This window comes from Mastigoproctus giganteus, chromosome 4 (assembly GCF_048544385.1).
Source record: "Mastigoproctus giganteus isolate SK-2022 chromosome 4, ASM4854438v1, whole genome shotgun sequence".
Classification (NCBI taxonomy): Eukaryota; Metazoa; Arthropoda; class Arachnida; order Uropygi; family Thelyphonidae; genus Mastigoproctus; species Mastigoproctus giganteus.
This window is the reverse complement of record NC_143578.1, coordinates 30,472,403-30,491,184: the sequence shown is the minus strand read 5'-3', so window position 1 is coordinate 30,491,184 and position 18,782 is coordinate 30,472,403. Positions and strand designations below refer to the sequence as shown.

General features: G+C 39.6%; 1 protein-coding gene across 1 annotated transcript in view; it reads left to right on the top strand.

Annotated features, from left to right (window-relative positions):
• Positions 1-18,782, top strand: part of LOC150086516 (metabotropic glycine receptor-like) — an 84,603-nt gene that overhangs the window by 54,561 nt on the left and 11,260 nt on the right. The window contains exons 5-7 of the mRNA XM_090372614.1: positions 14,067-14,135; positions 14,425-14,534; positions 16,842-17,077. Of these exons, the coding sequence (XP_090228740.1) occupies positions 14,067-14,135; positions 14,425-14,534; positions 16,842-17,077 (415 nt within the window). The remainder of the gene's footprint in view (positions 1-14,066; positions 14,136-14,424; positions 14,535-16,841; positions 17,078-18,782) is intronic.

The following is an 18,782-nucleotide window of genomic DNA, read 5'->3' as shown; positions in this document are numbered from 1 at the left end:
CAACTAAGGTTATGAGGCGGCAGTATACTGTGTCTGTGAATTTTATGTATTCTGGGGTCGACTTGACTGCTTGATGGATGAAAAACCATGTGATCCTCGCCTGAGATCAAATAACTCATCCACTTTGTGCAAAAATGCTATTCAAAAGTCCCTCGCATTATTGACTGGAATCGAACTGTAATATTTTCCAATTGGGGAGCACAGAATTTTTTAAGGCTTGTTTTACACAGGAATTGTTTTTATATTTGAACTACACTGCTCAACAAAATTAACAGAGCAAATGTTTTTAATTAATAAAATGTTTTTCATTGTGAACAGTGCTGCCAATGGCGAATATTTGATATATATGCATCCTGGCATGCAAATTCCCAGTATCCAATAGAAATCGGTCTACCAACTCACAGGGCCGTACATTATGCAAATCATTCATGCCCATAAACACGCGGGTTGTGACCACATCACTTGATTCCCGTTTTTTTGGTCTGCTCAGTGGAATAGCCACATCTCCAGTACTTAGGAGGGCAAGTGATAATCTTTTAGATGATTCTTTGAGATGGCGGGCGGTTGGATGACTTGACGCCAGTCAGTCGCATGTGGCAAGTTGGCTTAATGTGTCATGGAGTGTCGACAGTTTCAAGAGACTGGAACCATCAGAAGAGCTGGCAAAAGTCGCTCGTGGGCTAAGTCAACCAGAACAGACCGCTATCTGGCTCTAACAGGACAGGACCCTACAGGACCCTGTCATCAACTGTTCCTTGAGGTTGCTGCTGCCACAGGTGTAAACATTTTCAACCGGACTGTGTTAAGAAGGCTCAATTCAAGTGGACTCTACGCAATGAAGCAAGCGGTTTGTATACAATTAACCAGAAACCACCGCAGAGCTCGTCGAAACTGGTGCCATGACAAATGGGATGACTTGGAGCCCTGACAAATGGGATGACTTGGAGCCCTGACAAATGGGGTACGGGTCTCATCTCTGATGAGTCCCGTTTTACCTACATACAGATTCTAGACGCTATTTCATCTGGAGACAACGAGGAATGCAGTACCATCCCTCCAATATCAGAGAAAGGGACGGTGGAGGTGGTGTTCTCGTATGGGGCGGAATAATGATCAACGGCCGCACCCCTTTTTATGTTTTTGATAGAGGTAACGTAACTGAACAGAGGTACGAGAAGAGATCTTCGAACCCTATGTGAGACTTTTTAGGGGTGCGGCTGACTCAGATTTTCTTTTCATTCACAACGCCACTTCACATAGAGCTCAAGTGGTAGAGGATTATCTTGAAACTGAAGATATCCAACGAGTGCAGTGGCCAACACGATCAACAGACTTAAATCCGATCGAACATGTGTGAAACGTTCTTGGGCATCGCATTGCACGCCAACAGCCAACGCCTCGGTCACTTGGTGAGCTAAGGTCTGCGCTGGTTGAAGAATGGGATTTATTGCCACAGAATCTTATGGGTACCCTTATATAGAGCATGGTTCACCACTATCAGGCGTGTTTAGTCGTTCGAGAGGATCATACGCCGTACTGAAGTCATGTGACCATATTTTCGAGCATCTTGTACCGACTTCTGTAATGTGACCTTTTTGGTAATTCTTATGCAACCCCTATACATGTCTCTTATGCTTGTCCCAAGTTTCTCACTGTCTCCTTAACTGTTTAATATATCTATCAAATTTTCATAGTTCGAGTACACAAATCATATTTATTGTAAAGTACCCTCACTAGCCAAAAATTAAAATCCCTTTAAACTGTGAGTATGTTTAATTTTCAAAAGATAATAAAACGTATGGTATGGGAATAAAAGTTGTCACGTGATATGATCACAAATACCTTGGTATCTGATAAATACTGTAGTTTTCCTGAGGGCTTCTTGGTCGATCCGGTCATGAGGTAGACGAAATAAGAAAATCGTTGGCATATCGAAATAAACCATTTCAAAAGAATAAAATAAGTGGAAGATAAAGGGAGAATGCAGCTCCTCATTCTTTGGAAAGACTGAAAAGTCTCAGAAAGTCTCTCTTTGGAAAGACTGAAAAGTTCAATTTAAGCAAAGAAAGAAAGAGCAATTTCTCATCAAACTATGTGTTGGAAGTTAAAAGACCGGAGATTTAGTATTCGTGTGTCTATAGGAAATTCACTTCTTTTCGTAATAAATCGAAAGGTTCAGCTGGAATGGTGCCACCAAGGCCAAGGCTAGACTGTGGATAAATGGAAAAAGATCATGTGGTCTGACGAGTCCGATTAGCATTTTTTTGAAAGTGAGGCGTGAATCTCTTGAAGTCATGCATCCAGAATATCCTGTGTACACCACTCAAGAGGCTGGAGGTAGTATCATGGTATAGAATATGTTCTGTTGGCACAGACCGGGTCTGCTCATGCATTAGAAGGTCGTAAAGAACCAAGTTCATCTTGCAGTGACGATAATGTAACTATCCGCGGTGCAAAAATTGTATTTGAAGGATTCGAGAAACATTTTCACAATTTGTAAAATTTGCACTGGCCACCTATTTCTCCAGAACTGGATCCAATTGATAATGTCTGGAATGTGTATATGAAATGGGAGGAGTCTAGCGTCATCCGTCAGAGAACTTCTCAAGTCTCTACTGGCTAAAATCTTGATGGAAGAATGATCAGAAGATTGGAAGCTAGACTCCCTGAGACACTAGTGGAATCCATGCCACGATGTGTTCGGGCTACACCGGGCAGAAGAAGGCCTTACTAGATACCGAATAAAGGTTTCTAATTTTTTTTGTCAGCGAGTGTATTTGAGCCACTAATTTATTTTAGCTAGTCAGGCTATCCTTATGGTGAACCAACAGTGTTCAACAAATCCAAAATGCAAGATTTCTCAGATTTTAAATGGTACTGGGTAATCTCTTCGTATTCTTAATTTCTTTTTCATCTATTCATAATCGTGTGGAAAAGGCTTGGGTTTGAATTCCAGGACTAATATTATTCTTAAGTCATTTGAGTTTATCGGTTTTTCATCCCTTGAAACAGGCAAGCCGACGGTAGAATATCCGCAGCTTGCTAGCAAGAAAAGAAAAGAATGTTGAAGAAAGATTACACTACACTTGAAATAACCTCTTCAAAATCATCCGCGCATGAAACAACTCATTTGTGCAAGAGATCTTTTAAAATAGCCAACGCTGACTTTGCAGTAGTTTCCGAAATAGGATAATGGCGTTCTTGTCAAATATTTCAGTGAAGGAAGAGACGAAATAGCCACTTGGAGCTAAATGTGGCTGTAGAGGGTAGAGAAAGACACAAGCAACGTGTTCTTGATAAAAGCTGTGAAAGACATAAAGTATGAGGGAAGTGTCCACTAAGAAAAGAACATTAAGCAATACGTTACAGCGGTATTGTAGAACATATGGAGAGAGAGAGAGAGAGAGAGAGAGAGAGAGAGAGAGAGAGAGAGAGAGAGGAAGAAATGTTTCAAACTTATTTACACAGGTGGTCTTCATTTACAAGAAGCAACTGGTAGAAATAAACATTAGGTTAGAAAGGAAACGCTATTTTCATTTGTTGAAATACAGAAGAAATAACAGTGTTAGGCTTTCCTTAGAACATTCATGATTAAAAGGAACAATCTGTATTGAAGAAAAACCCTGTTCCACACGCAAAGCCAACCGGAAATCGATTTAACGATATTGTATATGAATACAAAAAAGCAGAGAGTAAACTGGATGGGCCTCTTGAAAGATCAAGAAGGTGGTGCCATCAGGCGCGCTCCTAATATCCGAATAGCGCCTGTTTGATGTTTTACAGATAGACTGATGTTAAGAGAGTAAAGTCCAGGGGTGGATGGTATATATACAGTTATACTGAAAAAGTAGTGAGTGCATCCAACTGATCAGCTCATCAGCATTAGATTCAAGGATTATTTCTTTGTACTGGAAAAGTGGCAATGTCTACCAATCCATAAGGGGGAAATTAAGGAGCGATGGGCAATTATAGACCGGTGTATTTGACTTTTGTGGATGGTAATATTAGAGTCTGTGGCGATTCAATGTAGGACCATCTTGAATAAAATGGCATCCCAAACGGATCTTAGCATGATTTTCTGAGAGATCGTGCTTGGAAACTCAGGTAAATTACCATGACGAGGTTATAAAGCAGTTGGATAGAAGGATCAACATTTGTTGATCAACATTAATATTATATAGGACGTTCTAAAATTACCCGGAACAAATGTAGAAGAATGTTCTGCAGCCAAAAATGAGAGAAAGTTCCAATAGACATAATCTCAAAAGTTTTGGTATCTGCAACGGTAGCACAGTGGCTATAATCACCATCCTCCTCACATCCCCTGAAAATAAACCCGAATTCGAAACTCGTCAATGAGACGAAGAACTTCTATCAGCTTTTTTAATTGCGCGGTTGGGTTAGTCGGTCTTAGCCGTGGACAGCAAGATCCTCCACTTGTCGCGGAAAATTGTTTTTTTTTGTCCAGAAAACAGGCAAATCGACCAAAGAACACACGCAATTTATGGACATATATACATTGACATATAAGTTAGTACATGGATGGCCCTAATGTGACAGTCTTTTTTTTTATGCTTAATGGTTTCAGCAGCTTCCAAAATAAGATTTCTTAGATTGTCTTGTGTGGTAATACGCGTAGAATTCACCATCGATGTCATGGGACCCCTCACAAAGTAATCTAAGGTCGGGTGATCGTCATGATCGTACAGGGCAGTTTCGAACAATCCATCGATTAATGTACTGGTTACTTTAAAAAGTCTGAAATATTCCGGAAAACTGGACAGTGCACCTTTGTGCATAAATCACACCTTTGGCCAGTTCTTAAGGGGTATGTCTTCCAACGGTTCTCACAAATTATTCTGCTGAAAATGTAGGTATTCTATTCCTGAAAGCCTTCGTCGTAAGAAATAAGGACCAGTAAGGTTGTCCCCATGAACACCATACCAAACAATAAAGGAAAAGGTAGGCTGATAACGAGACTGGTCATCGTATGCGGGGTTTCTTCAACTCAGGTATGAGTCCTTGAGAGTTGAGATTACCATTTATTGTAAAACGATTCATCCTTAACCAGAACATGGCTGAGAAATTGAAGATCACGTGAACGTTGCAAAATAAACCACTGACAAAAGTTTCTCCCTAAAGGGAAGAATTCATATTTTGTGGCAACAATTCTTCTACAAGGAGTACCGTAAAATCCTTACAGCTATAATTCATGTAATGTCCTTGATTCGCTTGTTGGTGAAATATTTAATGTCACCTGACAATCTTTTGGTACTTTTGGTAGGAGATACTTGTACTCATCGAGTTGAAAATTATTTAGCGTAACTACGAAGAGCAGCTACAAAATAATTATTCTTCTCTGGGAAACGAGTAATATTTTTGTAATAACGATAGGTGGAGCAGAACCAGGATGTGTTTGCCAAGAGCAGTAACATTACCAACAGATTTTCAGAGTTTAAAGGGGGGAGGGGGGGTAAAGAGTGCAATATTGTTCATGTGGGGGCTAACAATATTAAATGAACTCGATCTGACCATTTGTTGGATATAGGACCATGCTGAAAAAATGCCACGAGTTAGGTCAGAATATGTATGTGTCTGCAATTCTGCCCAGACACAACAGGAAGGATTATCTGTTGAAAGCCTTGAGGATTAACTCGAGACTTGAGGTAATCTAAAAGACTCTAGGGGGGGGGAGGGGATTTTTATCATCTTGGCATGCACTTGTAGGTAGAAGGAATCTATTTTGTAGAGCTAGTATTCATTTGAACAAAGGTGGTGCAAGGATTTTTGCCAGTATCACTGAGGATACCTTAAAGGCTCAGGGGAACTGCTAGTTAGGCGAGGGTAGAACGTTAATATAGATCCGCGTTTACCTGATGATATGGGCCTAAGTATTGCTTGCACTACCTCAACAATTCTTTTTTGTTGCCACAACAAACAATGTTGGCAAGATGTTCTAAGGGTAGCAACGTTTCAAATAGTTGGATGAGAAGGATAGGGAAACAAGCTTAAATAACTCCAACTTCAAAGAGTGTAAGTATTATTCTAAGTAAACTATAGAAGAATGCTTAGTCTTAACTGTGTCTACAGTGATGTCTGGAGAGTTGTCAATAAAATGGTTGAATTTGAACTCCTGGCTAGGACAACTAATGCTGATATAATTGGGCTAACGGAAACGTGGTGCCACCTGGAAATTGGTAATGACGAGTTCCAGGGGTATAATGTATAATGTATTTAGAAAAGATAGGGATGATAGAAGGAAGGGGTGGTAGTGGTGTCATGTTTCTTATCAAAAGCAGCCTCAGTACGAAAAGAGCTTTTGCTGAGTCTGAAGTCAGCATAGATCCATGTGGCTTGAGTTTTGAAGCAAAGGTATAATGAGAGTAGGAGTAATATATAGATCAGAGGATTGTGAGGAGTATGACAAGTCTCCACATGCAGATGGAATGAGCTAGCACGAATGTCTTATTATGGTTGACTTCAATCTGCCCTAGATTGATTGGAATAATCCGGGGGAAAGACATCTTCGGAATTTTTTTCTAAATAAACTAGATGATTATTATTTGTACCAGCATTTCAGAGAATAATACTAGAGGTGAGAATATTCTTGATTTCATCACTGCTCACGATTTAGATGACCTCACAGGGCTTAAAATACGGGAACCATTGGCAGGTAATGATCGTGCATCAGTTGGAAGATGAAGAAAATGTTGCAGTAAAGGCACTGGTTTTAATTTAAAATGAGGGGATCTTGACAGTTCAAGGCGCTATATGGCATCTATTAATTGGACAGTTGCAGAGTGAAGGCGAATACACTTGAATTATGGAACACCTTTAAAAAAAATATCACAGAAGCCATGAAAGCATACATACCATTAAAAAATTATTGCAAGAGGAGGATGTCGAAATGGATTAATATGGAGCTGGCAGGTCAAACAGAACAGAAAAAGATAGAATGGGGTAGTTACACAGCGATGAAAACTGCTGCAGCCTACAACAGATACAAGTTGATTTGTAATAGAATCACAGATAAGGTTAGAGGCCAAGGCTGAGTGTAAGAAAGCGCTGGCTAAGACAGCAAAGAATGGGAACAAGGTATTTTTCAGGTATGTGAATACAACGAAGAAAAAAGCGAATCAGATCGGACCACTGTGTGGCAAATCCTTAGAAAACCCAGCTGATGTTGCGATTGAGCTGAACAGGTATTTTGCCTCCGTCTTTTCTGAAGAAAGACTCTTCATTTTGAGAAATGGCTGTGCAAGTAAGGCTGAGTCAAATGAAATTTGTGATTTCGAAATTAGAGATGACTGTTTATTTGAAAAACTTTAAAGCATAAGGCAAGTAAGACTCATGATGTTAATGGCATATAGCTCATAATTTTGAGGGAGGACGCCAGGGAGTGTATTGAACCATTGATGTTATACGAAGACATCTTTGGACTTGGGAGAGATTCCTTTGGAGAGGAGAAGTGCTACCGTATCACTAATACATAAAAGGTTCTACGAGCGAAATTGGTAACTACAGACCAATTAGCCTGATTTCAGTGGCAGGGAAAATATTGGAAGCAATGATTAAGACAGCAATCCAGGAACATTTAGATAGATATGGCATAACATACATACAACGTACAATATGGTTTTGTTAGAGTAAAATCATGATTAACTAACTTAGTAAGCTATTTCGACACAGTTACTCATTAACTCGAAATAAACTTGCTAAACTCCAAATAAACATAGTTTATTTGGAGTTTAGCAAGGCATTTGACTCAGTCCCTCATGAGAGGTTATTGTATAAGCTGGAAAACACGTTGGGATTACTAGAAAAATTCTAAGATGGATTACTGGGTGGCTGCAGGATAGAAGGCAGAGGGTTGTGATTAACAGATATTCTTCAAATTTGTGTAAAGTCAGAAGTGGTGGTCCCCAAGGTTCTTGGACCATTATTATTTCTGATTTTCATAAACGATGTCAAAATTTGGAGTCGTCGTAAAGATTTGTAGAGTAGTTAATGATCAGTACCAAGCAGAGCTCCTTCAAGATGACACAGGGTGCAAGAATGGTCAGAAAGGTGGCAGCTATGTTTTTATGCAGCAAAATGCTAGGTCTTACACTTGGGAACAGCAACCTAAAAATAAATTATGCACTTGGTGGGATTTTTTTTTATTTATTAAAGGCGGTCCCAGCCAGCTTTCCTTGCAACCCCACTATCTATCGCAATACTGTATAGTTAATTTCTAGCATACCATATACTATTACTAGTTAGTTATCATTTCTGGCACATGGAAACGGCCAGGGACCGTCTGGATGATACCAAAACAGCATCAATCGTCTGCCAGCGTGCTGTTAACATAATGCACAGCATCGTTATAATGCCCCCAATTTGGAGAATATGTCAGGTGGGATTGAATTAAAAACAGTAGAGGAAGAAAGGGGTCTGAGAGATATAAGCAGTTTTCTGAGCAGTGTAAACAGGCAGCCAGGAAAGCCCATGTTATACTATCAATGATTTTTCGAATGGTACCATGTAGAAATAGAGATCATGGTCCCACTGTATAAGGCAATTGTACGACCACATTTGGAACACTGTGTTCAAGTATGGAGCTCATCTGAAAAAATATATTGAGCTTGTTGAAATGGTCCAAAGGCGGTCAACTCGCATGGTGAGATTGGCAAAAGGGCGGTCATATGGTGACCTGATTGAGGTTTATAAGGCTCTGAGAGGGATTAATAAAATGAATGAAGGTGGAATTCTCATTGTTATAAAGAAATCCAAATCTAGGGACCATAAATTCAAATTACAGGGATTGAGGTTTAGATCAGATTGTAAGAAGTTTTCTTTTAGCCAGCGAGTCGTTGATTGCTGGAACAAGTTGCCTTCGCAGGTAGTTGAGGCTGACAGATTCAAAGGTCAACTGGATAGTTACCTATGTGAGGAGGGAAGCAAATAAATTGTATTTTCTTATATACGTTTAAAGCCTGTGGTTTCTTTGTAGTATATGGATGTAAAAAAACGTATATAAGAAAATACAAATTATTTGCTTCCCAGTACTTACAACTGAGTAATTGGTATGAGTCGTGTAATAAAACAAAACCTTTCGTGTCGGTTTTGGTACATGTTTTGCACTATTTAAAGTCCGTTTTACACTATCATATTTTTATTATATAAATTTGAACATAAAATATTTTTTCATTTCACATCATTTTCTAATTTATGATTACTCTTTAATAACTGGGAAATAAAGACTTCTGAGACATTTTATACGATAATTTTTCATATTTAATTTGCTATTACATTTGTTCCATGCAATTTTGAAGCACTTATAAGATGTAGAAGACTACATCTTATGAAATTAATTACTTTCGGCGGCTTGTTGTGAAAGGTTAGAATGAGTTGCCAGCAAGCTGACAACCGAGACGAAGTTTGGAAAAGTTCCAGGAGGAATTTGACGCACACTTATTCACAATGAGATTAATGTGAGTTTTTTTTGGAAGATGCAGAATAAGTTCCCTTCCTTGCTTTAAATACTACTACTAATACTAATTTTTGTGGATTCTTTTTACTTTGAAAAGCTCACAAACATTCAACGAGTCTCGACTAACTGGGACTTTTAAATAGTTTCGATACTAGATGGACAATGGAACGTTCTTTAGCAAAATCATCCCTGGTGATGAGACCACGGTAGGTCTCATCACCAGGGATGATTCGTCTTCACATGGTTTCATACCACGCTTCGCTCAGTTCTCACAGTAGAACTGAGTGAGTTTTGATCTCTGTCCTCTTTAATATCTGGAATTCTGTGATTACTTGTTTTCAACGATGAAGAAGCTTCTTCTGTAAGTCACAATTAATCTCAATCGCTGAAATCTTACAATAATCTTAATCGCCAATCTTAATCTCCTTATAGTAGACTTCTAAAAGTGAAGCAGGACTCGTAGGCTTTGCATTTTCAGACTCTTAGACGTTGCCAAGATGAGGTATGGTAAAGCCTACGAGTCTGAAGATGCAATTAGAGAAGCTGATTGGACCTCACTGAACTGCATATTATGTTGTACTATGGTATCCAGGACCGGTCCTTAGGAAGGAACAGTGGGTCACTGTATCTGTACTGGACTGAAAAGTATCCCAAACCCCAACAAAGGGAGAGCAACGAGAACTCCTCCTTGGTGTTCCTTAACCCAATATTCCTGCAGCCCGTCACATAAACTCTAGGTCCGACCCTGGTGGTATCTGATGTATCTTGCACATAGATTTTCGGTACGTACTGTACCGAAAATCTATGGAGCTATCCACAAATTATGTAACGCAAAGTTTTGATTTTTGGAACATTCCTTCCACTTATAACAACAGCTTTGATTTCTCATCCCTTTATTACCTAACTAAGCACTGCTACCCATGAAGGCATTTATTTTTTCTGTTCACAATCGTGCAACTTTCCCCTTTACGGCTAAAAAACGCCGTAAGCGGTCCACCCTCCTTTCATTACGTAATTTGTGAAGGGCGTCTTAGCAATATTATTTATTATTTTCAAATCAAATTCTAACCTGCTTTTTGGAAGCAACATAGTATTAAATACGTATTTGATAAACATTAAGTAATTATTAATTTCATATTGAGTGTAATTTAAAAATTAAATATAAATTCGACATCAGTTAATACCATTTAATATTAATTAAACAATAATAAAGACAAGTAATTATTGTTAAATAATAGTAAATGAAAAGTAATTTATATTACTTATCAACTGAATCAAATCTTACAGAACTATGAGACGGAATTGTAAAACTGGTACTTCCTATTTTAGAAAAAAATATTCAAAGAAGGCGTCATGATAATTAAAGGATATCATTATAGTCATAGTTTGTGGCTCAGTCATAGTCATAGTGGCCCAACACGCTTACATGGGCCACTTCTTGATAGAGGATGCCAAAAACGAAGATACAACTTTTGGACCCTCGTGCTCTTTAACCAGCCAAACCAACCGACCGGGTTCGCCCAAGTCTTTCTTGAGCCGTCCAAAGGAGCCCTACACATGTTCGATCGATCGGATTTAAGTCTGGTGATCGTGCTGGCCATTGCAGTTGTTGGAGAGAGATCTTCAGTTATAAGATGTTCTTCCACCACTTGAGCTCCTTGTCGTGCATGAAAAGAAAATCTGGGCGAACTGCACCCGTAAAAGTCATATTAGGGGTAGAGGGTTCTAGGTACCGCTGCGCAGTTAAGGTCCCCTATCAAAAACACGAACAGGGGAGCAGCCGTTGATCATTATTTCGCCCCACACGAGAACACTGCCTCCACTGTAAGTTTCCCTTTCTTTGATGTTGGACGGTTGGTACCGCATTTCTCATTGTCTGCGGATGAAATAACGCCTAGAATCTGTTTTTAGGCTAAAATGGGACTCATCAGAGAACAGAACTGTACCCCATTTGTCAGGGCTCCAAGTCTTGTTCATGACACCAGTTTCGATGAGCTCTGCGGTGGTTTGGGGTTAATGGTATGCAAACCACTGGATTCCTTGCGTAGAGTCCACTTGAATTGGGCTGTCTTAACATAGTCCGGTCGGATCTGTGGTCGCATCACCTTAAAGAGACATCGTAGGGTTCCGTCTTGCTGCTAGAACCAGACAGCCGTCTATATTGGTTGACGTAGCCCTCGGGCGACTTTGGCCAGTTCTTATTGTAATGGTTCCTCTCTCCTGAAACTGCTTCCATAGTACCGAGACGACACTATGCGACACATTAAGCCAACGTGCCACCTCCGCTTGTGACAGCCCGGCTTGAAGTCGTCCAACGGCCCGCCATCTCAAAGAATCATCTAAATGAAGATGACTTGCCATCCTGATAGCCTGGAGATGTGGTGGCTATCCCACTGAAATGATATGGTCGCAACCCGTGTTTTATAGGCATGAATAATTTGCACAATGTGCGGTTCTGTAAGGTGGTAAATCGATTTCTATTGACTACTCAGTCAGAATTTGCATGCCAGGATGCCTCTTATATCAAATATTCGCCTTTGACACTGTTCACAATAAAACATACTTGAAAAACATTTTTTTCTGTTAATTTTGTCGTACAGTGTGGTACTTAATAGTAAATTCTTAAATATTTGTAATGCATATTTATACCTATACTCCAATAAATGAGGAACATTTTTAAGATTTATTTTGAGTATTTTTTAAAATTTGTGATCTTAGAGAGAGACTTGTGTGATGTGGCTTTATTATCCATTAAAATCCCAGGAAATAGCAACTATAAAAGGTAGAAGACAGATTTTAAGATTTCATCCTGGTACTGATTCATCAAAGTTCATTAGAGATCTACAACCTACTTACTACACTGCGGTCGATATTCAACCGCTGTGCTACCATTGATTGGGAATGGCCTAGTTCTACTTTCTCTCTCTCTCACTGTCCATTGCTTTCTACCTCAGCAAATAATCTACATTTACAAAAATGCTTGCGTGACAAAGTTGACAGTTTGCAATCTAAAAGTGAAGTAAACAAGGTCGGTCTCGTACTATTTTTATCTCGATTCTTGTTTTGCATCTTTGTCAGAACTTCACACCATGTTTAGTATAGTTTCACTCTGAACTGATTAATGCACAACTTGGATACTCAGTTGGGATAATTGCGATGCTTTCGTATTTTCTATTTTATTTTAAGTATACTGCATGTACGAATATACACTGAGTAGCCACTTTATTTGGTACACCTACCCGGTTTCAGGAAACACGCACTCTTCATTAAAAGCACCACCTGTTCGTACCATGCGATACAAGGCAGGTGGGAAGCAATTGAGTCAACATTGACCAACATCTCGGTTGCAAGCTTTCGACCCCTCATCGAGTCCATTTCACGACGAATCCATGTTGATCTGAGGGCTAAAGAGGCAACTATTGGTTATTAAATAGTGTACCTTATGAAGTAGTTTTTTCAGCAAAATTATCACAAGCAAACCTCTGGGACCAATTTAAACCTCTTAAGTGCTACTATCAGTGTTCTTGTGTAAGGGGTTCGAGTCCCGTATCTACAAGAGAAACTGTAAAGGTCTGTGTTTTAAAGAAAAAACGTGTCGAAGTTAGTAGGTATCGGGCTAGGGTTTCATGCCATTCAACCTTTTTTGCAATTGCTTCTGGGTGAATGACAAATCAAAGACAAACGTAGATTGAAATTGAAATTTTAAACATCCTTGGAGCAATTGGAAATGATAGGAATATTAAGATCCATCAACCTTAAGAAAAAAACTTAGTTTTCAACAGTCCATCGGAAGGGTCATGGATATGTTGATGGGATGCTGTTGCTGTTGTTTACTCTTGGTGTACAATTTGCACAATTTAATTTCTGGTCATAGAGAATATGTATAGATATATCTGGTCAGTTATTGATTTGTGATCAGGCACTCACTGATTTTGTGGAAGCTGTAAAAGTAGACCTATGTGAGTTATTTTTTGTACGTATACAGATATTTCTTTGCCTCCATAAATTCCATGTTGGAATGTAAACAATAGTCGTAACCACTGTGCTAACTGCGAAGGCTAAGAGGTTAGAAGGAACTTGATACCACTTTTAAAAGTTTTCCATTAAGAAAAAAAAAAAAAAGACGAATTACATAATGAATCTAGATTTTCGTGCAGCTGCCATCTTGTACACATCTGCTTACGGTTGACATTAGCAGACAGCTGAGCATGCGCTCACTGATTCCAGCTCTCTCATGCTTAGTTACTTCAAGCGATTCACCTTATTGTAGTAGGATTTTTTTCTCCGGGAAACTCGCGTTTCCGGGGGAAAAACCATGCTACCCTCGCTTGAGACTGACTAACTCAGCCACATTGTGAAAAAGACCCATAAAAATTCCTCACACCATCGACGGAACTCGAACTTAGGTGTTTTCCACCCGGTGTGGGAAGGACAGCGATTCTACCAACTGTTCTACCCACGAGGGCGATTCACCTTGATTATATCTGTTTCTTTTCTCAATGCTAATTTGTTTCTGAGTTTATCTTAAGTGATAGAACTTTAGCTTTACCATGTTGAGCCCAGGGATGAAGTGCGCATCAATTGTTTATTTCAGATGTTTGCAAGTGCCATGTGGGTAATGTTGGAAACTACTCTGTTTGGAGCCCTTCTCATCTACCAGACGGTAAGAATCTTCCATTATTTCTTGATTATAGAATTCAATCATTGGAAAACATGTAATTAACTTAACTTTTGCACGTGACTATGTATATATTTTATTGCAGATTTAAATCTTTTTGTATATAACATCTATTATAACCAAAGAACTATCTGATTTCCTCGATTATATCAAGGTCCAGAGTTTGAAATTAAAATACTGTTATCTTCATTTTGATAAAAAATCGGTCAAAAAAAGGAAAATATATTCAAATATTTCACTATTGTTTTTTCATCTTCTGTATCTTTTGTTTTAGGTGATCATCAGGTACTTTGAGCCTAGCACTTTGACGTGTATGATTGAGCCCTGGTTTAGAGAACTCGGATTTGCCATATGCTATGGTGCTATCATTTTAAAAATATACAGGTCAGTAGAATTGATTTCGACAATTAAATTATCCTTCAAAAATAATATTAATTATATCAAAAAACAATTTCCACTTTAATCCATCTGATATCAGAAAGATTCTCTGTGGTTTTTCTTTAAATTGTGAGCTAATCGATATCCTGCCAATGCCATCAGCTATTAGGGATATTAATGCTCTCTTCCATTAGAGATCCAAGAAGCATTAGTTGTTCATAAAGGGGTCGTTAGGGACGCTAACACCGATTACCGAGAACTTCCACATATGACCCATTTTTCGATGGTGCGAACATAAATACATTATATTGCAAATTTTGAGATAATGACAAAATTAATGAAAGTTAGATGGAAAAATGTCCAAAAATAGAGCCATAAGTTTTTAAATAAATATATTTCCATGTTGTTTGTTAGGACTTTAGGCGCATCAGCAACTTAGGACATATTATGTCTGTGAACTGTGTTCTGTGGTCGAACTGCTTGTTTTCTGGATGAAAAACCCCAGTTTTCCGGAGGGAAACCATGCTACCCTCGCACGAGACCAATTTAATAGCCACGTTGTGAAAATGTCCCATAAATTTTTCATGTTGTCGACAGGATTCGAACTAAGGTCTCTTCCTCTCGCTGTTGGGAGGACTACGATTATACCAACTGTGCAACTGCGAGGGCGTAATATGATGTCACATCATTTGATTATCAGATGCAATAGGTAACCATGCTAGCCTACTAACAACATGGCAGAGTTAGTCGGTCTCAGGCGAGGGTAGCATGGTTTTTTCTCCGGGAAATTTGGGTTTTTTGTCCAGCAAACAGAAAATCGGCATCAGAACACGCAATTAAAAGACAATACAAATAGAGTAACATGGTCTTAGTTGCTGAAGCTCCTAAAACCCAACAACAGCTAGCCTGCTATATAAATATGTTAGGTGCCATGTCATGGTTTCAGATCAGAGAATATGAAGACTATACGAGCAATGCATAGTTTAGGTGTGTCTGTGCTAAAAGCCAAAGCAACTAAGGCGATTGAGGCATCAGTATATTGTGGTTGCAGTTGCATTCTTTGGTCGGTTTGATGTTTGCTGGATGAAAAAACCCGAGTTTCTGGAATCAAAAACGATTCAACCCTCACCTGAGACAACTTTAGCCAGATCAAAGAAAAAAACTAGATCTCTAATCAAATTTTTGTTTGTATTTATAAAAATAATATCTAGTCTGTTTATGTCTTATGAATCCTAAGATGGCGAAGAGGTAGAGAAATCTTGTTCAGTGACTGTTTTAGAGCTTAACATTCCTTGACTGAGTTCATCTAAGCATACTTGATAAAAGGTTCAATGAAATCTAGGCATGGAGGTCCATGAATATAATAGAAGACTCCACATTTATTCAAAATTAAGTTATTCTAGGTTTAAAGCCTAATTTTCAAACTGAAAAAGGAGCAAGTACTGTTCGTCTGCTTGTCTAGCTTGAACAAGAACGGGGGGATTGAATATTTTAGTATTGTAAGCATATGTTATGATACAAAAATCTATGCGGACACCACCAAGTTTGGATGAACAGCTTTTGCAAGAAAAAGGAGTTATAGATGCCATCTTTCGGACATTTGGCTCCGGTGACAGCATTGATACAAACGTGAAATGCTTTCGACCGGTTTCTTTTATCCGGAAAACAACTAACATCCATTACTCCTTCAAAACAGTTCAGCTGTAGAAGAGCGTTCCAGTTCAAAGGTGTTTATTCGGATTCCTGTCTGGACTCTGAACCAGTCCCGCTAGTTGTTGGACTTTTGTACTCCTAAAACTAGGCTTTTTAAACAGTTTGAACATGAAGATTCCATGCTAAAAATTGTCCACAATTTTCCAAGATATCGATCTACAACTCGGCATTGATGGTTTTGGCACTAGAACCGATGGTCCGAGTCCGAACCACGAAAATCAGCTCGACAGTGTTCTCGTCTCCTCCGAACTTCATTTGAGCAAAAAACGTGCGTTAGATGGCATTTCCCAGACATTCTCCATACAGGTCCCAACATTCTTCAAGTTAGACTCAACCGTCCAACCTGAAGACTGATGGACCTGTTTACACTGATGCCTAGCTCAGCAGTGATGAAAGTGACCTATTCTGTTTCGTTGTGATATCTCCAGTGATTACTTCTTGCTTTTTGCAAAGTCACTGGATATATCAGAATTCAATTCAAATTATTAGACATTTTGCATAGTTTTTTGTATTCTCTCTCTCTCTCTCTCTCTCTCTCTCTCACTCTCTCAGTAATGACTATATGTCGGATATCTCATATTTCATCGATTTCTTATTCAGGATTTTGGCCGAATTTCAAACGCGAAAGGCTCACCGTGTGTGCGTTCGTGACAAAGATCTACTGAAGTACCTGATGGGAATTATACTGGTAGTGGTGGGGTACCTATCTGCATGGACAGCGGTAATAATGGACAACATTACTGGAGGTTACAGCATTGTGGTACAAGGAAAAACTGCCGCAGGACTAAAATATATTATATGCAGAGCTCTCTGGTGGGACTACGTTACGGAAATTGGTAAGTAAATTATACTCCCTTTTATATACATTGAGTGATCACTGAATCATGACCACCCCTATGAAAACTGAATGCTACCCGTTGACCACGTGAGGTACGAGCGTGCGCAGTTAGTCGACCTACGTAGCATAGATAAGGTGTCAGTGGTTCAGTAGGTAGTAAAATTCCGAGCTTGATGGGTAAAAGGAAGGATTTAACGGATTTTGATAAAGGACAGATGGTGGGAGCTCGACGAGCTGGTGCCTCGATTTCCCAAACGGCTGAACTGGTGGGCTGTTCGCGAGATGCCGTTGTTAAAGTGTACCAGGACTGGAGTCAAAATGGTCAAACAATGACCTGACGGTAAAACTGCAAAGGTCAGCGAAAGGTTGATGTTAGAGGTGAGCGCCGGGTCCGACGACTCATACAGGCGCAGCACTGTTGAAGAGTTCACTACCCAATACAACATGGGCCAACCCGGAACAATATCTGATATTACCATGTGTTGCACGCATGGGCTATACCAGCAGACGACCCCTACGGCATCCTCTCCTAACCAAGGTTCATCGGCGTAAAAGACTCGCCTGGTGCAAAGAGCATGCAAGTTGGACGTTAGAAGACTGGAAGAAGGTGTGCTGGTCGGATGAGTCACATTATTTACGCCACATCGTAGATGGTCGTGTACGGATTTGGCGACATGAGGCTTTTGATCCATCATGCATGGTATCAAAAGTGCAGGCCGGTGGAGGCGGTTGTATGGTGTGGGGCATGTTTCACTGGCAGGAACTTGGACCTCTGGTGCATGTGGAACAACGTATCATTGGCCTCCACTATCATCAACTGCTTGCTGACTGTATACACCCCGCTGTTACACTTTTTCCCGAATGACGATGGTGTCTTCCAAGATGACAATGCGCCGAGCCATTGGGCACTTGATGTGCAGGAATGGTTTGAGGAACACAGTTCTGATTTCCAGCATATCGATTGGCCTCCGAACTGGTTCGATATCAATCCCAGACCACTTGTGGAACACTTTAGAAAGGCATATCAGGCATCTGGATACACCAATCACCTCCATACCTGCATTGCTAGCCGCATTATACACAGCTTGGTTGGCCATACCTCCCGAACACTTCCGACATCTTATTAAATCAATGCCACGTCGGATAGCTGCTGTACTGAGGGCAAAAGAAGGACCTACAAGTATTAGGTAGGTGGCCATAATTCAGTGGTCACTCAGTGTAAATCTTAACTTATGTTTCTTAATGAACCCTTTTTATGTTAAAAAAAAGAGAAAGAAAGGCGTCAGATTTACCCTGAACTGAATTTCGGAATTAACTTCATCTTATTTCTGGAACGATTTCTTCTAATCTACTGTCCCAAAAATTCCTGAAATATGGGAACAGTCTATTTCGTAATGTGATTACCTCCGAAAATTTTATTTTCAGAAACTATAGGCTCATCTGCAAGGGTATAGGTGGGAGGTGCTGCAACATCCAACCTTCAGCCCCGATCTGTCGTTCTGAGACTATCACGTCTTCAGCTTGCACACCGAAGAGTTTTAGGTACATCAGCGACTAAGACCATATATCTGTAAATTTCCCCTAATCAGTTTGCATATTTGCTGGGCGAAAGACCGTTGTGTCCGGGAGAAAAAATTGTGCTGCACATGTGAGACCAACTAACTCAACCACATGAAAAAGGCCAATCAAAACTGCTCACGTCA